The 25,464-nt window shown below is 43.6% G+C and overlaps 3 protein-coding genes across 5 annotated transcripts in view; 1 reads left to right on the forward strand and 2 right to left on the reverse strand.

Annotated features, from left to right (window-relative positions):
• The window catches only part of LOC114789459 (probable palmitoyltransferase ZDHHC14), a 45,182-nt gene extending 34,023 nt beyond the window's left edge, over positions 1–11,159 (forward strand). For 2 of the 3 annotated variants that reach the window (XM_028978729.1, XM_028978728.1), the window contains exons 4-10: positions 106–264; positions 2,849–2,986; positions 3,953–4,001; positions 5,319–5,421; positions 5,582–5,691; positions 6,372–6,474; positions 10,294–11,159. In XM_028978729.1, coding sequence (XP_028834562.1) covers positions 106–264; positions 2,849–2,986; positions 3,953–4,001; positions 5,319–5,421; positions 5,582–5,691; positions 6,372–6,474; positions 10,294–10,683 — 1,052 coding nt within the window. In that variant the 3' untranslated portion in view covers positions 10,684–11,159. The remainder of the gene's footprint in view (positions 1–105; positions 265–2,848; positions 2,987–3,952; positions 4,002–5,318; positions 5,422–5,581; positions 5,692–6,371; positions 6,475–10,293) is intronic. The other variant, XM_028978730.1, reaches the window with a different exon arrangement.
• A 469-nt stretch (positions 11,160–11,628) lies between these two features.
• Positions 11,629–14,924, reverse strand: lgals8b (galectin 8b). The gene is made up of 8 exons (XM_028978732.1): positions 14,821–14,924; positions 14,656–14,744; positions 14,365–14,575; positions 14,165–14,284; positions 14,050–14,076; positions 13,859–13,947; positions 13,580–13,745; positions 11,629–12,479 (listed from the first exon to the last, which is right to left on the reverse strand). Exons 1-8 carry the CDS (start codon positions 14,857–14,859, stop codon positions 12,330–12,332), a joined length of 891 nt encoding a protein of 296 aa, XP_028834565.1. The 5' UTR covers positions 14,860–14,924; the 3' UTR covers positions 11,629–12,329.
• An 897-nt stretch (positions 14,925–15,821) lies between these two features.
• Positions 15,822–20,341, reverse strand: odc1 (ornithine decarboxylase 1). The gene is made up of 11 exons (XM_028976007.1): positions 20,186–20,341; positions 19,260–19,406; positions 18,912–19,045; positions 18,650–18,823; positions 18,339–18,511; positions 18,047–18,263; positions 17,658–17,741; positions 17,416–17,578; positions 17,145–17,260; positions 16,811–17,025; positions 15,822–16,694 (listed from the first exon to the last, which is right to left on the reverse strand). The coding sequence occupies exons 3-11, from the start codon at positions 19,011–19,013 to the stop codon at positions 16,556–16,558; spliced, it is 1,383 nt and encodes a 460-aa protein (XP_028831840.1). The 5' UTR covers positions 19,014–19,045; positions 19,260–19,406; positions 20,186–20,341; the 3' UTR covers positions 15,822–16,555.
• Positions 20,342–25,464: the final 5,123 nt, after the last annotated feature.

Genomic DNA, 25,464 nt, shown 5'->3' on the forward strand with positions numbered 1-25,464 from the left:
TGATTGCGCAGTCACACCTCACAGCCTGTATCTGGACTCACAGACGCGATCAGAGGCACTCTGAGAAAAGCCACCTGACCTGTGCTCCTTTTTATCTCACTGCAGATGTAGCCAATGGGTCCAGTTCGACAGGATACCGGCCTCCACCCAGGACGAAAGAGGTGAACATCAACGGGCAGACTGTGAAGCTGAAGTACTGCTTCACCTGCAAGATCTTCAGACCACCGCGTGCCTCTCACTGCAGTCTGTGTGATAACTGTGTGGGTGAGTACTGGCCTGTTTAGCTCATGAGACACCATTAAGAACATGCAGACTTTTTCTTTCTGACTAAACGTTCCATTGTGTTAAATGGTCACATGTGATTCGTCTGCACTCAGTTTTTTTTTTTTTTTTCCTCTTCCTTCGGTCCCCCAGCAAGACCCATAAAGATAACGCGTTTATTAACGGCTTGATCCATTTCATGGTGGAATGTGGAAAAATAATGAATCACATTTCACTGTCAAAATGCATCACATGTAACTATCAACCAATTATCATTATTAACGCACCGTCCCCACACACTGCTACCCGGGCGCCTGTCATGAACGTTCATCATATTGCATAAAACATAAAGCGGTCACACATGCTTGTGTGACACGACTTGTTAAAACACCACCTTGACACTCAGCGGTTAACCTCTTCAAGTTAGCTTCCCTTTTGACACGTTTGTCCTGTGTGCTGAGGAAAAGCACATTGCTGTGGAGGGGTAAACATCTCATTTGTGGTCGATCCTCACTCCGTTGCGATTTCTCTCCGGCTGCGCTCTGTGCTTGTAGTAATCCTGGGCTTTATGGTTATTAAACATATATATATTTAAAGTGCTTGTTATATTTTGCCATATTTTGCAAGCCTGCTCAGATATGAGTGTGTAACCTGGGAGTTGAAATAAATGTGTTAGTAATTAGGATGCATGGGAAATGTAGTGCATGCTTTTCCTCTGACTCTATGCCATTTTTTTAAAACCCCTGTCTACGTGTGAATTATTATTGATACTGCAGTGTGCCTCTGAAACTTCTTTCAGTTTGTAAGGTGAATCTTAAGACTGGTGAACTGTGCGATATACGCTGTTGTGGGCTACTGAATGCCTTAAGCAGAAACCTTTATTCAATAAATTTTATATTGAAGAGAGCCAAGTGAGTGTTTCATTTTGTGTGGGGAAGTGTTCCAGTGACTGTACTGAGACGATTTGGAATCCAACCAATAATACAGGATACTATTAAAACAAATGAAAGATTTCCTGACTGAATCATCAGTTGCATCGGAAATGTAGGTTTCTGGCAGAGGGTCTGGCAACATTGGCAGCACAGCTGCAAGTTCAGCTCTGCCTCACATTTTCCCCTCTGTGGCACAGTGCTGGAGTAAATTATCACTAATCGTTGCCAGACTTGAACAACACAACATAGTTGTAAAGGCTTACTTGATGAATCCGTAAATAGTCAGAAGAGCACTATTAGCAGTATAGTGGCTGCCTCACACTACAGATCTCTAAATGCAGTCTTATTGCGGCATAATTCATTAACTGCAACACATCAACAAGAATCACCAAGGTACCTGTTTTTTGTAATTTATCATTATACACATCGCATTATCCACTATCCAACATAATCCAAAAAAAGAATCAAAGTCACCAGTAATTTATTGCTTTGTGTAACATTGTGATGAATGTTGAAATAGTGAAAATATAATTACTCATCAGGATCATATCACCACTCAGGGTCAGGAAATGTACCCTAATGGGTGCGTGTTAAAGCATCTGTATGAAAGTTGGCTAATGAAGCCTGTGCCCATCAGGGAGAACTTGTTCCTATAATTTAGCACTGCTGCTGTTCATAGCCATTATTAATTTATGCTCCTGCGGCATGTGCTTCAAGAGCTGCGGAACCTGTTGCTCACCATTTCACACAGTTTCTACCCACCCCCATTGTCATGAATGAACAACAAGAAATTCATAGTTTTAAAGGTCCTGTATTTTGAAAATTTCCCTTTTGTAAGATTATTATTATTATTATTAATACAAGTTCCTCTATCCTGTCTATGGTCTTGCAGTGGCTAGGAATGGCGATAGGTGTAAAGTGTGCTTTGGTCATTTTGCTTTGCCGTTCAGAGAGCGGCAGCTCAGACTCTCTGATCAGGAATTTGTCCCTTTATGTCCTCATAAGGAGAAAGGTTACATTCCGTTTCTCAGGCTTTTGTCCGATCAGAGAATTTCCCATCCCTCCCCTAAAAATGTAATTCCATTCCATTCCAAGCATTCCAATTACTCGCTGATTGGATGTGATAATGTTTTTTTGTTTCATTATGTGAGACGTTGTAGAACCAGTGGGTTCATTTAATTTTTTTCTGGAAAACACAGACAACACTTCCTGTTTGCGCCAAACGTTGTGGTTAATAGTTTTGATGACGTAATTTCCACGAATACCTGCTCTCTTCTATAGGCCCGCCTCTCTCCTCCTCATTAGCATTTAAAGCTACAGACACCGAAACTGCATGTCCTGGGGAAATCTCATTGTAGAACTGGATCAAAGTGGCTGTAATTCTATTCAGTATTAGGGGATCACTAAGTCATATATAAAAGTGAAGTAATATTCATAATAGAGGACCTTTTTAAAGTGCAAATGTTATACCAATTTAAAGTGTGTAGTGTTGGGAAGGGTGATAGTTTGTCTCATTTTCATATATGATATAGATTTTTGAGATATGATTGTGAGGCAGTAGCAGATTTGCATTATTTCTGTATCTGTTACAAGCTTTGGCAGCGCCCAGCACTCATCATTCCTCCCACTCTTTCTATCTGTTTCTCTGTCTCCAGAGCGATTTGACCATCACTGTCCGTGGGTGGGCAACTGTGTGGGCAAGAGGAACTACCGCTTCTTCTACATGTTCATACTCTCACTTTCCTTTCTGACTATCTTCATCTTCGCCTTCGTCATTACCCACGTCATCCTCCGTAAGTACCCCATGCGCTCCGTGTCCCAGAGAGCCATGCTGCCTCAAACTTCTGCACTAACATACGGTGTGGGTGGAAGTGAATGAGGCCTGACTGGACCTTGTCCACTTCTGCCTCCTGAGAACGGAGGAATGAGCATAGCAGAGGAAGCCGCAGTGAACACTTAGATTGAAAGTTGACTATCCTGGTAGATACGAGTACAATCAGTCAGCAGGGTCCAGTTAATTCCAACAGTTGATATTTAATGTTATAGTTCATTTCAGAGTTAAAGTGAAATTTCGATAGTGACCGTTTAAGTATTTAATGTAGACCAGCAGTCCAGAGTAAATGAAACTTTTCCCAATTCTCCTTTTATTAAGTGTCAGTATAACAGTGTGCACATTTGCTCGAAGCTATTTTGCTGAATGTATTTTCAGTGTATATAAAATATGTTGCCCTGGTGCAGTACTTAACAAATTAGGAGCCATGCACTAGACCAGCATGCTTAAAATGCATCTCAGCCAATCACATTGCAATGTCAGAACTAGAGTGAATTAAAGTGGATTGTTGCTTCACACTAATTAAATGCAGCTAAATGTAATGGCCATTCCCTTACTGCAGCAGTCCTGCATCAAAAGTTCGATATAGGTTTAGATTTCCTTTGGTCCCCTTGTTTAACACGTTGCCACATACAGGGTTCAGAAACCCCTGCATGCCTATGAGTTGGGGACTTAAGAGTGTAAGAGACTGTCCTGGTTGTGATTCATCTGACCTGAGCATTGAAATTCTATCAGAGACCCACCTCACTGTTCAGCCTGTATTCCCAAACCAATCTTTGTTCTTCAGTAGAACCTTCTGATAAGTAATTAATCTGCTGATAAGGCAGGCTGAATCTGAACCAAAGTGGAGTGTGCCAGGTTTTCTTCACTCTGCTTTTGTGTTTTTTATTTTTATTTTTTTCTGTTTTTGTTTCTTTACAATCTACAGGTTCCAATGCTGCAGGTTTCCTCCCTGCTCTCAGGGACAGTCCAGCCAGATATCCTTTCTGAAAATGCTTCAGTACTTAATAATAACAGTTTAGTGCTTGTTTATGTTGATTTCATGTTGATTTTAATTATGCTTATTAGAGTTTGGTGAGAGGTCATATGGTCATCATTTTCTAAGCAACATTATTCAGTTTTTAAATTTTTTTATAAACACTAATTCAGTGTAAATGTTGACATTTTGCCCTTAATATCCCACTGAGAATCAAATGATGTGAACTCAAAACCCTTGCTGTGTCATGATTGGGCACGTTCTGTCACTCACTACCGCTCAGTGGTGGCCTAGCTGGTAAGAAAGCGGCCTCGTAATCAGAAGTTGCCGGTTTGAATCCCAAACCGCCAAGGTACCACTGAGCAAAGCACCGTCCCCACACACTGGGCCCCAGGCGCCCGTCATGGCTGCCCACTGCTCACCAAGGGTGATGATTAAAAGCAGAGGACACATTTTGTTGTCGCTGTGTGCTGTGCTGCAGTGTTTCACAATGACAATCACTTCACTTTCACTTTCATCAGTGCCTGAGCCAGAGCCTGTTGCTAGACATTGGACAAAGGGCATAGACTCACCCCGGGTGGGCTGATCACAACACATCGTTCACTCACACAATCGCACCTACGGATAATTTCGAGTCTACAGTTCACTTAGCGTGCATGCATTTAGATGGCAGGAAGAAACTGGAGGACACGGACAACATGGGCAGAGCCAGCCAGATGACTATCATCTTCCATTCCTGCTCCTTAGAAATGATGACATGTACTGTGAGTCCCTCCAAAGAGGGGAAGGTGACACAAGTCTGTGACAATCTGAATTTCATATAGTCTATGTTTGTTTTTACCTCTTAAGACCGCTTCTGTCACATGGTAAAAGTCCTGAGTGCATTTGAGAGATCAGGGTAGAGGGTGTTTGCTACACCTTGTTGTGTAGGCTGGAGATCTTCTGCACACATGAGGGAACTGATGTTTGTTGATGTCCTGTGGTAAGCCTGTGTACGTCTGTGTGTGTTGCATGCCAGTGGAAATGTGGTCAACTGCAGAACCCTTCTGTTCGCCCCTTCTTTGTTTAAACACAAGCTCATTAAGAATCGAGCTTGGTTCTCCTGGCAACATACTGATCTGCCCTTCAGATTAACGCCCTTCACCACTTCTGCTCTTTATACCCTTTATGTGTGTGTGTGTGTGTGTGTGTGTGTGTGTGTGTGTGTGTGTATTTTGGAAAGTGGACACCTCATTTGATTTTTGTTGTTCTTTGTTTGCTTTGGTCAAATCTCTGCTCTCAACTCAGATTGTGGTCATTTCCTTGACTCCCAGAATACTGTGCTGGAGGTGGTGGTGTGTTTTTTCTCAATTTGGTCTATAGTGGGGCTCTCTGGATTCCACACATACCTGATTGGCTCCAATCAGACCACCAATGAGGATGTGCGTTAAGCCCCTCCTCTATATACACACACACACACACACACACACACACACTCAAAATTATTTAATTCTTGATATCAAAACTCATATGCACACACTGACTCAAACAGGTCAAAAGCTTGTTTAATTTATTTCCTCATTGACTGTGTTTCCCTGACAGATTAAAGGTTCCTGGTCCTCAAAAAGAGGGAAAGACAACTACAACCCGTACAGCTACGGAAACATTTTCACCAACTGCTGCGCTGCGCTCTGTGGCCCTCTCCCACCCAGGTATGCGACCAATCAACTCTTTATATTCAGAATGTCCATCCAGCTTTGACTATTGTCAGCAAATGTCCAGAGATTTGTCCAGAACATTGAATCTTCTGCATTCAATGCCGCAGAGAATTAGTCAGTCACTAATTTAACAATAATCCACCTCAGAGAAGAAAGGCGCTGTAGAAATGTGCAGCTAAATACACACTATCACACACACACATTACTAGTCAGTGTTTTTAAGTGGATAGCCTTGTTAGCACATGATTTTTTTTTATGTGACCAAGAGCAGAAATGTGTTCTTTTGCTGGGAATATTGGTATTGGCATCTTCTGGCACCCTGGTAACTTTTTTGTTCCAGGTAAGCTGTACTGTTATATCTGGGTATGCGAGTCAGTCTGTCTGACATTTTTAGCCTACACACCCACCCTGTCACGCAAAACAAGGGATTACTTGGTTAAATCCACGCTGACAGCTGCCTGAGTGTCACATCTGGTGCAGGGCTTGTGTAGCTAAAAGCCATTTTTGTTCACTGATGTCTGTGAAAGTGTCATGTATCAGTGGAGCGCTAGGCTGTGACCGCTGCTGACAGGCTGCTTGCTGATTTTCCATCTTTGCACACAAACACGGAGCACTCTCCCCCCAGTTTGTTCCCAGATAATGCCAGTGGAATCACCTTTCTCTTCTTTTCTCAGTCTCATTGACAGAAGAGGCTTCGTCCTGCCAGATACACCGCAGCCTGCCCCACCCACCAATGGCATCACCATGTACGGTGCCACGCAGTCCCAGAGTCACATGGTAGGCCTCGACAGTGTCACTCTGCTCTTGTGGGGAATGAGTAGAATGAGATGAATTATTTATGAAGCTCTTTATTTTATTTTTTTTTTAGTTTTTATATATGTATATATGTGATTGGATATTGGTAAAAGGTTCTCAGATCCCTACAGGCAAATCCACATCCACTTTAATTCCCAAACTGATTTCCACACCTTCCTGCACAGCCACTCATCCCTAAATTTATTTAATAATTAACATTAATAAAAGTTCAGTTGGGGAGACAGGCTTTGGACTGTCTGCTGTCGGCTGGGGTCACAGACTCAGACATCGAATCCCTGACCCGTAGTGATTTGAGTTTTTCTCAATTTTTCTTGCCAGGACACATTTTATGGCAAAAGACGGCGTTCCTGTGATTTTTAACTGTGTTCCAGCTGTTCTGTGTCTCTCTGGAGTCGTTTAGCTGAAGACTGCTGCAGATGCCGGGCAGGCCACAGAGCTGGAGGACGCAGTTAGGCTCTAGTGCAGGGTGGACAGACTGTCCTGCAGACGGACAGCTCTGGGTTTTTCACACAATCAGCAGAAGCAGGCCCACTAGCAGAGACATTTTTCTGAGCAATATTTAAAAAATGTAATACACATTTCGTTGTTACTTCACTGTCACTTCATATAAGTACATTTAAATGTAACTGTGTTTTTGAAAGGGTAACGTGTCCATAGCAGAGGCACTGCAGCAGGAAGTTGAATAATAAACTTTTTAACCATATATGTTTTATCTTGGAAATTCTACTGAAAATTGGACTTTGTCACATCCATTAGACCAGTGAATTACCAGGTATTTGTATGACTTGTATTACAGAAAATCCTAAAAATTTTATATATTCAAAATTGTCAGAAAAACAGAAAAAAGAAATTCACTCTGGAACCCCTTTTCAGTGTGGACGCGAGACCAGATCGGATAAAAATGTTCTCCGTGCAGCTGAGATGTCATTCCCCTCAGTTGTTGCATTTTGCTCTGTGATTTTGTTCATAGTGAAGAAGTAGGTCATCTGCAGGGGGACACATTGGACGTGGAGAAAATTGGGGATTCTGATACCAGATTCACAGTGATCGAGTGTGGGTGTGTGTGTGTGTGCGTGCGTGTATGTGTACGCACCCATGCAACCTGCTGGCCATGCCACCCATGCCAAGCCTATTAATGCCAACCTGCTGCTGCCCTTCCGCATATCTCTGCCACAGATGATGACAAGCAATGGAAACTGGGAAATTATGAGACTTAAGACAGAGATCACTCGCGCATCTGCGGTTTTGATTTCCACAGATAAAAACCACCGCTGTGGCTTTTAAAAACAGTGCGGAGGAGAACACATCAGCCATTGTAACGAAGCGCCTGGAAGCCCCTTCCTCGATCGCAGAGGAGAAAAAGTCAGATGGCGCTCAGGGCTGCTGGTGTCTGCTGGGCAGAGCAGGGGACGAGCGCGAGACCCGGTCGCTGCTCCTCAAGGACTTCTATTGAGAGGCTGAAACAGGCGACCTCCTGAGCGCTGGGGTCGTTCTGGACCAGGACATGTTTGGCCCTTTGTTTATCTGCCCCGGAGACACTTTATGTTTCTTCTTTCTGGGTCCTAAACCTTGTTTTGTTTTGATTCGAGCCTTAACAAAAGGTGCATTTGTGCTCTGTGAAAAGACTTCTGTACTTGAGCTGCTAAAAATGGCAAGTCTTCGATCTTGTGTTCCCCTCAGTTTCCTGTCAGCCTGCAGACGCTTCCGTCTCGTCCCTCGGGGGGAGTCCCCTCACATGGGTCCTTCCAGGAAGCAGCCGTGCAAAGGCGGTAGTCGCTGGAAAAGCTTCCTGTGTTCTCCTCCACGCTCCGCTGCGTATGCAAACAGTCTTCTGTCAGATTGGTCCGCGCTTGACGGCACAATCGGGAATTTGGCCGAGGGCTCGCATCTTTTCTGAGGTTCAGTCACATCAACCCATGCCATGGGTTGGGGATGGGGAGGAGACGGGAGAAAAGCCGGACATCACTTCCACAGACAACCGATCCCTTCCATTTCAGACTAAAACGGGGACTGCCGTTTGCCCAGTCAGTAGCGAGGTCAGTCAGATAACGGAGTTAATATCCACCCCCAGTGTATTGCAGCACAGCCTAAAGACTCAATATGATTGAGAGTCGAATACTAAAGTGACAAAATTCACACATATTAAGCTAAATTTAAACCCAGGCTGTCGGTGCTGTCATTAAACACACTCGCAGATGATCTTAGAGGAGAACGTCTTTTGATGAAACACAGTGGCGGTGAAACACATTTCAAAAAGATGTTTTCTCCTGTGTAATGATCCTTCATTTGGTGAGCGAAGTGTGTAATGTTGCAAAATAATCTAGTATTCAGCTAGACGTGTGTTGGATGAAACCCTATTTTACCCTGGATGCCCAACGTGGTGACTCCTCCACAGTGTTCAGAACATTCACTCACACTGAAGCATACAGTGAACAAGTGAATGAATATTGAACGCAGCACGGGAGATGAAGCTGAAGGAGTCATGTTGTACTAAAATTCATATTTATTCTTTTTTTAGTGAAATGTTTGAACTTGCATTGGGGGGAAATGGATGTAACCTTAGTTGTTGTCTGATACATTAAGGGATGTGTTCTGTGAAAAGGTCTTATTATACCATGAAAGCAATTGACTGATCGAACCAAGCAGCAGCTCACATGACCCTTCTCTTTATTCACATGCCTGGAGGATGATTGCCAGCCTGCTGAAACTGACCAATACTATAATTGTAGTGCTGCTGCACACACACACACACACACACACACAGTATTCTGACTGGCTTGGTTACAGCCTTGCTGCTTCTGAATCTTGGCATTTCAAACAAACAGACCCTGGATGAACCAGTCAGTCAGAGAGCAGCATGTTGCTATGCAACATAGAAAGTTCCAAGTAACATTTTAAATACTAGTGTTTCATATTAATGTAATTTGCATGTTTCACCAGACACACTTATACAGAGCGACTTACAATCAGTAGTGACAGGGACAGTCCCCCCTGGAGACACTCAGGGTTAAGTGTCTTGCTCAGGGACACATTGGTAGTAAGTGGGGTTTGAACCTGAGACTTTGTGACCACCCTTGTGTACTTTTTCTGCCAACTGAATGTCATTTACTTGTTTTCTTCTCTGTCTGTGATTTTGATATTTTCAACATGTCCTGATTAATTTTTCCCAAGGTGTTTCCATAACTCCATAACATAACTGTTTTCCTTCTTCGTGCTTCTTTGGATGTGGGGCATTTAATTCCTCTAGAAAATTCATTTACAGGACGAGGGGTGTGATGCAGTATTATTAACATGGCTGGATGGGTATATTAATGGGTTCTATGACTGTGAACGCTGCACATTTGAGGCCTGGACTGTTACTGAGCTGCATAATCCACTTTTGTCTGGTGCCAGTGACCTCTTTGATTGACAGTAATGGCATGTAAAGTGCTTTACTAATGTTCTACTGGGCCCTGGTTCTAAAAGGGCCTTCAAATGGCATGCAGAATTGTGTTCCTGCAGACGCAGATAGTGATCAATGATGCGCTCCAGTAATGGGCCCGCATGTCCGCTCACACTCTCCTTTTGTGTTTCTGGGTCGAACTTCATGATGCGCTTGTTTTAATGGATCTGATTGACTGACTAACCTAGCACCTCTCCTTTCTCTTCATGTCCTCTCTGTGTTCTTCACCCCCCCCCCCCCCCCCCCCCCCCCCCCCCCCCCATCCCCTCCCTTCTGTCTGGCTCTCTGCTACTCTTCCTTCTCGTCTTCTCTCTCTCTCTCTCTCTCTGTTCATCTAGTGTGACCAAGACCAGTGCATTCAGAGCACCAAATTCGTTTTGCAGGCAGCCGCCACCCCACTCCTGCAGAGCGAGCCTAAAACCATGGCCGATGAGCGTCCTCTGCCGGGCCGGACGTCTCTGGGGGAGCCCTGCACCTCGCTACCCCTGGGCCAGCCGACGCCCCCCACCTCCTCCCCAAACTTGAGCTGCGAGGCCGAGCTGCTGTCCCACGTGCCGGAAACCCACCATCATTTCCTGACGCCCGAGGAGGCGCCGTCGCCCCCCGGCATGCTGCCCTGCGGGAGCCCCCTGGGCCACAGCCACACCATGCCCTTCTACAACCCGGCCAGCCAGGACTCCCTCCACGAGGACTCGGTCAGAGGCCTGGTCAAACTCAGCTCCGTCTGAGCCGGGCCCTGCCCGCCCAGCGCCGCCGTCCCTCTCCAGGTCGAAGAGAACTGAACCCCGCCCCTTTCTTGTCTTCGGAGCTGGTGACGCCATGAAACTGTCTCAGCGATGGGCGCGGTCCCTCCCTCTGGGCTGGGCGGAGGTGGGAATAAAGGGCTGTAATCCGATGTCAGGCTACCAGTTGAGTGCTGGAGTTCCTCCTGAGCACATTCCAGAAAATGAAGCTGCTTCCCCGCCACCCTCCGTGTCTGACTAAAGACGAGCCAGGCCGGGTTCTGCTCTGAGGTTCTCCGGTGCAACCAGTAACAGGAATTACTGTCACCGCACATATCACCCACTTTCTCTTTTTCTCCAAGTTACACGTTTAAAAGGTGACTTGTGCTGTGCCATGCCACGTTTCTTTTTCTGTTTCTCCGTTTTGTTGAACTTCCTGTGGATATTAATAAAAATCCCTGCATTTTTGGGGGAGACTTCCAGTCTGGTTCATTAAGAATTTGTCGTGATTGGGTTTTGTAAAAAGTTTGAGGTAGTGTGACTATGGGTCGGGCTGTTAAAAGCCGTCACGCCGCTGTTATAAGCTCCTCTCATGGACACTTTTCAGAGCGACCCCAGGGAGGACCACAACTGTGCTCCAGATATAACATGCTACCAGCAGGCGAATTCCTTGGGATGATCAACCAGTAGTAAAGGCCCCTCCCCCATGACTGTCCGACCTGCTTTATATTGCCCTTCCGTAAATCAGGACCAAGACCTTCGTTTAACGAATCTGAGGTGTTCCTGTGAATTTGTGTAGGTCCAGCCCGGCTTTACAGGATTTACTGAAAGCCTGTAGTGCCTCCTGGTGGTATGAGATTACATGTACAGTGGGCTCCTGGAACAGTGTATGTGGCGTTTGTATTTTTCTGTCAAATCTAGGAGAATCTTACGAACAAAAGCCAGACTGTATAGATGAGGTTTTATACAACTTTATTCCAAAGAACAAACAGGGTGCTGACATCGGCATTACTATGTATTTTACTAAATTGATTTGCTTCAGATCCGGGTCTTTACTTGCACCATGGGGTTAAGTAAGCGTGTTACAGCAACGCACTCTGAAGGACTCAAATCAGTGCTGATTTCGTTGCTACTTAGAGACCTGACGGTGGCCTGATGCCCACTGATTTCTCCCGACTTTATGTTTGTCTCTGTCTCACATGCTTTGCACATTCCTGTCTGCTGGTTTGTATTATTAAAAAACAACTCTTAAAGCTGCAGCAAGTAAATTATTAATTCATTCTTGATTGTGTATTTGGTTAATTAATGTTTAATAATTAATCCTTTTTTATGTTCTCATAATTGCCCTGAGGCTACAAGGCTTCTCCTTTTTATTGCACTTTGGAGATTGTCTCTGTTCAGCGGAGGCGCTCGTTTGGCATCCGTGAGGGACACGTCCTCGTGTCTCTCCTGCTACACAGAGTGCAGTTGACTAAAGGAGTAAAACCCTGCACCCCCAAATCCTGTTAATGAACAACACGAGTTGTCTTCTACACCGTTTAACAGCTCCTCTTAAGGTCTGTCAGCCATGCCGAAGGTTTTACAGAAACTGGGGGGGTAAGGACACGTCTTGAATTGACTATTGAAGGTTTGCTGGCGGAGAGAGCACCACGTCACCACAGTCTAACGTCCTGCAACTCCAGGTCCCCCATGATCTCCAGCAGGTTGATGGAACCCAGGTCCTGCACCCGATGTTGGTACTCCAGCAAGTGCAACCCATTCACAGCCAGTTTAAACTGATGGGACTGGCAGAAGATGATCATCTGAATAAAAGAGGAGTATAAAATAAGAAAGCTCCTTGTGTTTTAAAGTGTAACATTTACCGAACAAATGCCCATCCATAGGCAGTTCACTTTTCCTAAACTAATTCTGATATGAAGCACAGTTTCACATCAGGAGAAGGCACAGAGAATGAAGTCTCTGGTTCTCGCGTGCAGAGCAGTTGACCCCCAACCCCCTTCCAGAAAATCCCACAGACAGACCTTCTCCTTCAATGTGTTTTCTTTATTTTCATGACCATTTATGTTGGTAGATTCTCACCAAAGGCATCAAAACTATGAATGAACACATGTTATGTACTTAACCAGTTATGTACTTAACCAAAAAAAAAGGTGAAATAACTGAAAACATGTTTTATATTCTAGTTTCTTCTAAATATCCGCCCTTTGCTCTGATTACTGCTTTACACACTCTTGGCATTCTCTCAATGAGCTTCAAGAGGTCGTCACCTGAAATGGTTTTCCAACAGTCTTGAAGGAGTTCCCAGAGGTGTTTAGCACTTGTTGGCCCCTTTGCCTTCACTCTGCGGTCCAGCTCACCCCAAACCATCTCGACTGGGTTCAGGTCCGGTGACTGTGGAGGTCAGGTCTCCACTTTTTGTTAAGTACATAACTCCACATGTGTTCATTCATAGTTTTGATGCCTTCAGTGAGAATCTACCAACGTAAATGGTCATGAAAATAAAGAAAACACATTGAAGGTGTGTCCAAACTTATCCAAACCCATTTACTTTTATCATCCTGAATTTTACTTGGTATCGGATCGAAAAGGAAAATGGTGGTATTGCACATCCCTAGTGGAAACTGAACCACTGCATTATGGGATCTGTAGTTATCAGAGCTTCATATCGCCGGGTCTCAATAGTAGATCTATATAAAGTGATCTTGCAGGATGTGGCCCATGGGTCATGAGTTTGACACCCCTGAAGCAGTCTATAACTCATTGCAACATTTTGCCATGCTTACAATATTCTATTATTGGCCGATGATGCTGTGATTGGAACACGAGATGGACAAATCAAAATCACCCATATTTCGGGATGTACCGGACAGTTCAGGACTGTTGGCGACCCTACCCACAGTACCTCAAAGTACTCCCCGGCGGAGAAAGGGAATCTGGGCAGCTCGAGCTCCTCGTGACCCCAGGTCTGGCTCAGGAAGGAGTTGCGAATGAACATGACAGACTTGATCCTGGCGTTGAGGTGTAGAGCAATGTTCTCCGAGCTGCTGCTTCTCAGGTTCACTGTGAAACTTTTGAAAAATGGAGGCGCATGTTCAAACGTCCAGTTCAATACGATGCAGCAGCAGCTGAAAAACTATCAAACCTGACATATATTTGTCATTTTCTGACATTTCGCATTTACCTGTGAGGATATGAACTGATGTGACCTTTGATTGTAATGAGGCGCCCAGGGCTCAGTCCCTTCAGCAGGCTGCATCTGTAGGGGACGCTCTGAAAAGAACTTCCAGTCACATCTAAAAAGCATTTTATGATCACGCTAAACTGCTAACTCATGAAAATAATTGTTATGCATATTAATTAACAAAAACTTACCAGGTCCCCTGATTCTGAGAATATTGCCTAGAAGGAAACAAAGCTCAGCTGGGATGTACAACGGTGGCACGTGCATGTGAACGTTTGAAGGCCGCACGAGGGCCGAGCCACTCACTGAATTTGGGATGAAGGCGACGGTGTTCAGAGAGACCTTCCCCGACATGGAGAACGTGTCTATCCTCTCCAGAGGGATTCTGTGCCGATACTCCAGCACGTGGTCACCATTTACAGCCACCTAGACCACGACCTTCAGTGAATTACGACTTCTGGCAGCGGTGAAGGTGCTTTTAGGGCTTTTTTTCTGTGTGTGTCTACCTTGAAGGCATCATCATGTAGCATTATGACGATCTCAAACGAGCCCCCCCGCTTGAAAGGCATCTGGTCCAGGGTCTCCTCGCAGCCCCAGCATCCCTGCTGCAGGGTGTTGCAGACGATGCAGGGTGGGCTCCTGAACCGAGGGTTCAGGTGGAAGGCGACGTCTGCCCGGGGTTTGGTGCTGCTGCCGCAGGTCAGGTCCACCTGGAACCTGAGGGACAATCGGGGAGGTGGGTTTCAGCCCGGCGTGCAGGTATCCACGCACAGCCTCGGAAGCCTCTCAGCTGGTACCTGTCTGCGTCAGCGTGGACTGCGCCCTGGATGATCACCACCTCGCCAGGCCGCAGCCCGTCAGGTATGGTCCCCGTGTAGGGCATCGTCTGTCGCGTCGAAAGCGATTCATTATTAACCACGACGGCGGACATATAAAGGCCGCGTCGCGGCTGGACCTCTTACCGGGTTGAGGACGGACTGCCTCGCGTTTGCCACCGACATCGCATCTGCCGCCGAGCGCCGCGTTGGTTTGGTGCTGGTGCCGTGGCCGCCTTCTCCCCGCGACCCGAACACGCCCACCGCGCCCACGTGACTTCTCGCAGCTGATGACGTTTCACCCACTGGCTTAATATTTGCGGTTTATTTCATGTGAAAATCATATTCTGTTTGCGTAATTGTGCATTTAGATCCAGGGTCAGTCTCCACACTGCAGCTATAAAACATATTGAATGGCCATCACAGCACAACATGCGTTTAACTCAACATTACACGCTCCCTGTGAAAAAATGCCATGTCGGTAATACATAAACCCAGCACATGGGGGCGCCAGACACCAATCCCGATCTTACCTGTAAATATCTGGAACAGTTGAGTTGAGTGTAAAATAACCGTTCCATCGATAATTAAATGTGTTTAATCTGAGTAATATAATTGTGATTCAAACCATATATTTCTATCGTTGTATCTATTTCTCTCCACCTTCTGTCACCTTCTGCTTACTGTCTCTTTGTGGAATTTTTTTTTTTTGCTCCTGGAATTCCAGGATTAGCTGAGCAATTGTATTGCACCTGATGAATATATATTTTTTCTGAATACATTTCAAAATTTAGATCAGTGGTTCACACATTCTTCACAAACAGCACCATTTATTTGTCTCTCCAGGCCCAGCCTCCATTATGACCTACATTACAGTAGGAAAGGCCTTTTGAACTAGGTTATTGAGGAGGCAAACTATTCCTAATATGAATATTAATGATTCTTGAACGTCATCCACTGCCAATATTGCAGCTAAACAAACATGGAGGATATTAAGAATATTAACTACACTGCCTTTAAACACACGTTATGTGTTGAACTTTACTTTTACGATATTTATAAAAGCCTAATAACAAGCGATCAACTCATTATGATCACAAACCAAATAAGTGTCCATGTGTTGACAATCTTAAATAACTGAAAAAAAATGTTGCAATATTTCTTTTATTTAAAAAAAATACAAAAATTTTAAAAAACACTTCCATAGGAATTTCTGCAATGTATGCAATTCCACCTCTTTTCAAATCCATTTTCTAATGCACTGTTGATGGTAACTTCGTATTAACATTATTTAGACTTAAATGGTTAATATTTAAAAACAATAATAATACACAAGTTACACAGGAGTATAAAGGAGAACAGAAAATTGTGTGATCCTGTATTATTTCAGTATGGAAGATGAGATCAATGTATGTAACACTAGCAGCCATTCCCTCAAAAGCCATCCCCTTCTGTGAAATTGGTCATTGCTCCAGTGTGTGATTGGTGCTGAGAACTAGATAATCTGGCCTCAGTCATGTAACAGTTAAAACACACATCTGCACTGTACAGATTAGAGATGAGCTTCTGGAATTTATCTGCATGCTTCACACAAATAATTGGAAACCATGCTGACCCACTTCCCTTTCTCCCTTCAAGTAATTGGCCTTACAACAAAATACAATTGAGACAGTGGAAAGTTTAAAGATAAAATAGGATGGCAAGTGAATGTGTGTGCATTGGTTTCAGAAAATATGGCCCACTGATATGACCTAAGAGCACACTTAGAAAGGAAAATATCTTTTAGAAGCCCAAGAACTGTAAGGTACTTCTTGGTCACTCTATGGCTGTATGACTTGAATGACTTTTTAAAATCGATACTGTGACTGCAGCCAATGGCAGTTTAAAGCACATGGGTGGGACATGGTTTGGCCGGCAACTCCATGCCCGTCTCACGGCCGCAGCAGGATGGTACACTCCCGGGACACACGTCCTCTGCAAGGACAGGCATTCCTTTGTTATGGATTTGTTGCATGCACTGCCTGCAAGGGAAATAAAAAGCAGTATGATTAATAAGAAAAACTTAATCTCTATGTATTATAAGGTTTAAAAATAAATAAATAAATAAATAAAAATAATAATAAAAATTCAAACAAACCATGCAGCCTGGGACATGACATAGTGGATGTCTGGCTTCTGGAATCCATTGAAGGTGGAGGAGGCAGCCATTGTGTATGCACCCATGTTATCAAACAGCATCCAGTCACCCACTTGCAGGTCAGGCATGGTGCACTGTTCAACAATGCGGTCCAGACCATCACAGGTGGGACCCCAAATGCTGCAGGGGTACATGCACTCATCAGGCTTGGGCTTCTGTTAAAGAGGGAGAAAGAGAGAGCAGAAAGTAATAAATAATAATTGGGGAGAGAGGAGAGGGGGGGAGAAAAAAAATAAATAAATAAAATAATTAAATTACCCTTAGTTCATCTTACCTTGTGGAGGATAGGCAGGACATGTGCGTGGTCAAACAGAATGCAGTTGAAGGAGCCATAGACCCCATCGTTAACATAGTACATTAAGGTCCTGTCACTGGTCCCATCATCTTCATCTGAAGAAATTAAGACCAGGCATTAGAAGAACTGGGGGGAAAGTGAGTCTTGTGGTAAGTATGCAAGGGTCAAAATAAATAAATACATACATTATACATACACACACCACACAAAAATGCTGCAGTTATTACCAAGCAAAGCAAGTTTAATTTACCATCAGAGCCCGACTGCTCCCTCATGACAACCTTCTTGGCAATGATGTTTACAGCAAGCATGTAGGCAGAGGCCACATAATATCGTCCCGGTTCAGCAATGATCTTCACACCAGAGTCGGCAGGGAAGTACTTATCAAGTGCTGGATTGATCACTGCGGTAATCTGCAAGACCGTAAGAACAAGTCATTGAAAATTAAAAAAAAAAAAAAAAAACATTTGCTCCTTATTAAACTTGACCTACCTCCTCAAACTTGAGCTTGGTATCTTCAGAGCCAGGGAAACCACCACCAATATCTAGGAGGGTCATGTTGTAGCCAAACTCTGCCTAAAATTACAAGTACCCATTTTCAATACCTCAGCATTAACTTTGTGAAATATGTATTGAACCCAATTTGTAAAAAATTCAGTGGAAATGTCACTTTTTTTTTTTTTACTTATTTCAAAGTGAAGTGATCGTCATTGTGATACACTGCAGCACAGCGCATGGTAACACAAAAATGTGTCCTCTGCATTTAACGATCACCCTTGGTGAGTAGTGGGCAGCCATGATAGGCGCCCGGGGAGCAGTGTGGGGACGGTGCTTTGCTCAGTGGCACCTTGACTCAGGATTCAACAATCAGATAGACTCACCCCCATGTCAAAAACACAGCGGGCATCAGAAATGGCCTGACTGTAGGTCTCTGGGTCGGTACAGCCACTGCCCACATGGAAGCTGACACCAATGACGTCCAGACCCAGCTCCTTAGCCCGCTCCAGCAGGAGCCGGCTAGTCTTCAGCGTTGCACCAAACTTCACACTCAGCCTACACAGAGCCTTAGAATCATCTGTGGCAATGCGCAGCACCAACCTGGGGAGGAAGTCAGACAAACAGGTTAGACTCAATTTAATCCAAGGTTTTCAAAAACTGGGGAAAATGACTCACTTGGCATTTTCATGGCAGCGGGCCACTTTCATGAGCTCCACTTCACTGTCAAAAGTCATCATCTGCACACCATGGGCAGAGGCATACTTTATCTGGGACACCTGCTTGCAGGGGTTGGCATAGATGATCCGACTGGGCTCCACACCCAGTGACTGCACCAGCTGAATCTCTGTCTGAAAAACATGAGACGGGACTTTAGAAAACACAGAAAGACACACAAAAAAAAAAAAAAAAAAAAAAAAACTTCACAAATCAAGCGTTTCTTAACCTCATATAGATAGTTGGCATCAGTACAGGAAACATCAGCATACCTTGCTGGCACAGTCAAAGCCCGCTCCCAGGGAGGCCAGTGTCATCACCACAGCGCGGCTGTCGTTGCACTTGACTGCATAGAAGGGGGTGACTCTAGGCATGACACGCACCCACCGAAGATGCTTCTTCAGAATGTCACCCAGGTCAGCGACGTAGAACGCATCCTTGTCATCCTGGGTATTAATCAGAACCCCGCATTATAGTCCTGCCGAGATGTAATGGTATATATGCTATATACCATTATATCCATCATATACTCACAGACATGGATGACTCGTTGATCTTCTGCTCCACAATGTCTCGAGCAGAGAAACCCTCATCCAGGAAGGAGAAGTCAAAGTCAGCAGGAGTGAAGGTAGTCATCGTTGGGACCAAACAGTTGACTGCAATAGAAACTGGACGAGAGATGTGGATTTACAACATGGTCTTCTTACAGAGATATTTCAACAATATAATACACTCAATCTGCAAATTTTACAAGGCCAACTGCCAGATTTAGATAATTATTCTAATCCACTAGACAAGACAAAGCATTTAAGAACTGGATGCTTTAAAAGGGGCAGCATGACAGGTTTCAAATGCGATATTAAAATAGAAACTTAAACTTACTTGGATAAATAAAGAGATGGAATTATCAAGTATTTATCACGTGCAGTGAAGCCAAGGCGGTTCACCAGTAAAATTGAACCCTTTCAGATAAACCTCGAGGCCAGGGCCTGTTGTGTGGCCAGTCTGTGCTCTTCTCAAGCAATTATCCTGTAAGGAAAAAGAGAACAGGACAATGTGCATAAGTATTGGAAATATAAAGTTCCAATATAGGATTAAAACCGGTCAAAGAATTTAATCCGTAAACGTTTAAATATTAAGAGACAAAACCACGCCTTCATTACGCAAGATTCGAGCAGTCAATACAGACCATGAGACCTACTGAGGAACATCCTAAACGCGTAAACCAGATGCCGGTAAGGCAGCCATGACGGCTACGCCCAGAAAAGGGCTGTATTTAAGACTTATACGTCACTTCCGGCCAAAATTGACCAATCCCAGAGCGCTGACGCACACGCGTTCAGCAATCAGCGCCTATTATGTCAGAAGCGACGCCCGCAGCGCCGGGACAAAGTCCCATTCAAAGCATGTGCTCAGCGGCCCACCAAGATGTCCGCGGCTCCCCGGCGCCTCGAGGACTTCCACCGCGGAACACACACAGCCGGAGACGGAATTAACGTGCTCCGAACGCGGGCCGTCGAGCGAACGAGTTCCGACGCGAAACCACTTCCTGTCCGCGGTACCATTTTTACTTCAGAAAGCGAGGAAGCTAACTTTTGTTTGTTCGTATACCAAAAAACGACCAGCTGGTGACAGAATAGCCACTGCACCATGATTACAATGTCTTTCCTTACATTAAAACAAGGACAAGGCGTTAAAAGAATAAATAAAAATGATACCGTAACAAGAACCGCCTTGCCGCATGTTCACTGCTGATAGGGTAGCGTTAAAGTTTAAACCAAAAAAGAACCGAGACGTCGTCCACGTACCGTAAAAAGCATTTACAAAGACTTTTCCCATCACACCAGACTGCTGGAAATAAAGAAACTCGCCCTCAGCCGCCGCGGAACTGGACGCCGAGCGGCGCCGGCGCGCGCCTTTATACGGCTGAGGCGTTTCCACGGCAACGCGCCTGCTGAAACCGGCGCGCGGCTCGTGCGCGAACCGGTTTGGTCCTGTCACTGGGCCGCGCGTGCCCGCGACCGCTCGCGCGCCCGCGAGAACTGCTCGACTTTTGTCGGAGTGAAGGCGAGCGGCGGACGCCACGTCGTTCGTACAACAAAAAGAGGAACTATAAATATTTTCCTTTTTTTTTCCTTTTCTCGCTTCATTTAATGGAGCCAGTATTTGTTAGACTCGATGTAATTTTTTTAAACAGTTCACACGTTACCTGACTAAATAAAATACATGCATTTTAAGGTGCTATTACAAAGTATTATTTGGCTTATAACAAAATGTAATTTTTTAAAACCATCACTGGCATCTAGAAAGAGCTTCTCTGAATAATACGATAAATACAGCGAAACATAAAATTGAATGAAATATCCATTTGTGTAATTTGTGTATACCTAGTTCCAGTGAGCAACTTCTGAATATGAGAATATATTTCCAAAGTTGTAAGTTTGATGAATCTTTCAAAGCTCATTTGTGTTGTTGTCCTCATCAAAAGGAACATTTTCCCTTTATTTATTCCAAACTGAGACCAGATGCCTCACATCATTTGTGCTTCTGAGAAATGTATCAACTCTATCTGCTATGTTCATTAAATGTAAAGTAACATATTATTTATTGAAATCTTAAATTATTAAAATATTTTCATGCTGTTGTCCCTCTTACGGAATGTGGTTGAGGATGAAGGGTTGATGGTGAACCCTTTTCAATGAAATTACTAAAACAAATGACTTGTTTTTCTTCTCAGTATTCAATTATTTTATTTAAAAATTAAAGACACATTCTCTTGCCTGGTTGTTCCAATTCTATGCTACCAACGTCACAGTTTGCCAAAGGCAACGTTCATGTATCATATTGTAACACAGGAACAGGTTTGCCGGTGCTTTGACAACACCCTACTTGTAAAACGCTTCTGAGAAGCGTAAAAGAAACCTCTAGACACCCTCCAGGAGAAAAATTAATGTAACTGATCATGCACAATTAGATTGAATTCAAATGAACTGTCATCAGTTTGGCTTGGTTAGTAGTACTTTAGTCATTCGATTTCTTAAAATAGATGTACATTGGTACAATTGGTGTAGTGTGCAGAGTAGCGCATGATCTCTGACCGTCTGGCACCCAACTCGGACCAAGCTGCCCTCACTAAAACAGAGGGTCACGTGATCTACATCCATCTGGTGACTTACCTCAGTTCTAGAAGGACAGCTGGTTAAAATCCCCCGCTGCCCGTCCCTTAATGCTGTCTTAATGTCTAATGCAACTGAGCTTTTACAGGAACCTAAAGAACAACCATTAAACTCCAAATTGTTCATGTTTACATTTGCCTTGATTTCCTTCAGTAGGGAAAACGATATCTTCTGGTCTTCTGACACTAGATGGAAAAGATGTAGTCATGCTAAATATTGTGTGGGACATGTTTCCGGTATCAATGATTTCACTCAAACCACATTACATGTATGTTTATAAACTTAATTTGTCCTTCTGTTCTTTTTCATATTTGCATTGGTGTGTGCATTTTGGATATATTTTCCTTGCTTTTTTTTTATTACATTCATCATTTTTTATTTCATTACGTTGTACTAGAAGATAAAGGGTCTGTTTTAACTATAATATTATATGTGTATAATTTGAGCTCCACTTCTGCCATAGGCTGTCCCTGAATTAAACTAGGCTAGTTTATACCATGCTTATATATAATAAAAAATAAACTTCATGTCACATCTGGAAAATCTGTGTCTCTGGAGCCTTTGTTCATATGCTGTTTTCAGCTTCATGTAGGAAACTTTATGGACCACAAACACCCTAAATACATTTCCCAGATCAGGACAAATTTGCATTGAACTCCCGAAAATCGTCTCCATCTCCTACACATTGTTTCCATGTCATTTGTCTGTTTTTATGCCAAGCCGGAGCATGAGGTCATCCTTTTATTACAGTGCCACAAACCCCAAGGACCGCAAGGCCTTTTTATGAATGGAAATTAAGAGATGTGAACAGAAGGAAAAAGAAGACACCAGTGTCCTTAGCCCGTTTTGCTGGATGTCGACAGTTGTTAATTACACATGCCTGTTCCCTCCACACAGGAAGTTGTAAAAAGATGCTCTAGGACCATTCTTCTATCATATTTTATCTGTTACACCACTCGGATTAAGAAGCACAGCAGTTGTGGCCACAAGCTGTGTGTTTCTGTTTTTGAAGGCTTCTTGAGAATGACTGAAGTCATCATGAGGACACCTTACACACAAGTACACATGCCTTTGTTTCAGTTTCAGTACTCTAAAACAAGGCCACCAGATCCAAGTAATGTTTAAACATTACACAAAAATAACGTAACAAGAGAAAAGTGGAACAGTTTCTGTCCTTTATTTACCATTATTTGTGTGGAAATTTACACCCAGCCAGGTGAGTGCATTCCCTGCAACAGAACATAATCTTGACATTGACCTTTGTCAAATAACCTGTCAAGACAATATCAAATCTTGTGTGCCTGGTGCATTTCAACACTGTACATGCGTTCACACTTTGACAACGACAGCCTGAATGGCTGAAGAGCAGCTGCCACACGTGAGCGTGTGACGTCACCAACAGCATTACAGGCCTAAGTCTGTTATCACAAAGTGACAACCTCATTTGTTGGAGCAACTCCTCATTTGTTTATATACTGCATGCAACAGGTAGGGATTGTATGTGTAGGTGTACAATGACCCTGTCAGAATCTGTAAATATGTCACAACAATCTAGCATATAAGTACCTTTTTACTTACATACAATCAGTGAAGACTCTTCGGGTTAAGTCTTGCTCAGTTTGAAACTGTGACTTTGTGGTCTTCTAATTGATAGGCTACTAATACTTTAATATAATATAATATTATTATTTATATAGTAATTACATTATATTTGGTGGGGTGGTGCATATGCTGTTTTTAACATGTGTGTAATGTGCTAAAATATCCCTTAATGTTAATGTGTTAGATTGTATCAATTGTAAAATGGCAGGTTACAATATAATTAATAATATGGGTTAATATTTGTGTAATACTCATATGTTGTAATGCACTTTTAATGCAAGTTTTTTTTTATGAAATTATTTCATTTGTGTGTTGTATTCCAACTGACATTCAACACAAGGCTTTGTTGTCATTAGTGATATAATGTGTTTTGTTTACATGTTTGTAATAAATCTAACTCTTTATGTTTTTATAATTGAATGCAATAGCCTGTACAGTCATGGCCAAAAGTTTTCAGAATGACACAAATATTTTCACAAAGTTTGCTGCTTCCGTTTTTATTATGGCAATTTGCATATACTCCAGAATGTTTGGAAAAAGTCCCTCTTGGCCATGAAAATGAACTTAATCCCCAAAAGAACATTTCTACTGCATTTCAGCCCTGCCACAAAAGGACCTGCTGAGATCATTTCAGTGATTCTCTTGTGTTGACGAGCACCAGGCTGGAGATTCTGTCATGCTGAGTTAGAATAGCATGTCTCCTAAAGATGATTCAGCTGTGGGATCCAGGTGCCACCAGTGCAGAGCTTGCTCAGGAATGGGAGAGAAGTGGGTTTTTTGCTGCCCTTCTTGAGACCAGGCCCTCCTCCAAAAATCATCATTCAGATGCACTCACAAGGCATGATGACTTTTGGAGGATGACCTGGTGTCAAGAAGGGCAGCAAAAAAACCACTTCTCTCAAAAAACATCAAGGACAGACTGATATTCTGCAAAAAGTACAGGGATTGGACTGCTGAGGACTGGGGTAAGGTAATTTTCTCTGATGAAGCCCCTTTCCAATAGTTTGGGCCATCTGGAAAAATGAATGTGCTAAGTTCTGTCTCATGCCAACAGCAAAGCATCCTGAGACCACTCACTCAGGCCGCTTCTTATTCAAGGGAGTGGGCTCAGTCACAATTTTGCCTAAGAACACAACCATGAATAAAGAATGGTACCAAATCATCCTCTGACAGATACTTCTCCCAACCATCCAAGAACATTTTCGTGAAGATGACTTTTCCAGCATGACGGGGGCACCGTGCCATAAGGCCAAAGTGATAACTAAGTGGCACGGGGAACAAAACATTGACATTTTGAGTCCATGGCCAGGACACTCCCCGGACCTTAATCCAATAGAGAACTTGTAGTAAATCCTAAAGAGGTGGGTAGACGAACAAACACCCATAAATTCTGACAAAGTCCAAGCACTGGTTATGAAGGAATGGGTCACCATCAGTCAGGATTTGGCCCAGACGTTGATTGACAGCATGTCAGGGCGATTTGTAGAGGTCTTGAAAAAAAGGGCAAACACTTAAAATTTGTAATTGATATAATTGTTAATAAAAGCCTTTGAACTTATAAAATGTTTATAATTATATTTCAGTATACCACAGAAATAACTGACAGTGACACTGATGCAGCAAACTTTGTGAAAAGCAAACTTTGTGTTTGTGTCATTCTTAAAAGTCTTAAAATGTAGGTAGTATTGAAATCACTGTCATTAAGCTACATTTTGTTTCATTGTAAAACTACATCTGTTTAAGTTTCATTTCATAATTTTGAAGTGAGATAACAGAACCAACAAACTCAGATATTACCTGACCTCTGGTTTTTACTAATGTAGAACCTGTTTTCATGTTCAAGCTGGCTTCGCCCATGACACGCCCCATCCTTCCCTGAGTATTAGGGGCATTGTCTGTGACTGCCTGTAGCCGCAGGTTCCTGGGTAAGCCCCAATCCTGTAGAGTGCACTTTGCGTTACCTCTCTTGTGCTTCCGGGGTGAGGGTTCTATGTGACGTTTCCTTCCTAGGGCCTTTTGGCACCAATAGGGAAACTCCCAGATGTAACAAGTGTTCCCCCCCTTGTCCCCACAATGGTATGTGCTGCTGTTTATTGTCTGTGTCAAGTGACTGTTGATGTACCAAACAGGATTGTGCGTAGCCATGAGGACCTACAGTGACTTCTCAAGGCGGTCCAAGGCAAGTGACCGCAGTTAGCACCTGAGATGACCCCGCTTTTCAGCACATGGTGTGGGGGATTATTTGTGCCCTTTTTTCCTTTTGTATCTCCCTGCAATAAACTCTTAAGTTTTCTTTCCATCCCTCGATG

Source organism: Denticeps clupeoides, chromosome 1 (assembly GCF_900700375.1).
Source record: "Denticeps clupeoides chromosome 1, fDenClu1.1, whole genome shotgun sequence".
In the NCBI taxonomy this organism is placed as follows: Eukaryota; Metazoa; Chordata; class Actinopteri; order Clupeiformes; family Denticipitidae; genus Denticeps; species Denticeps clupeoides.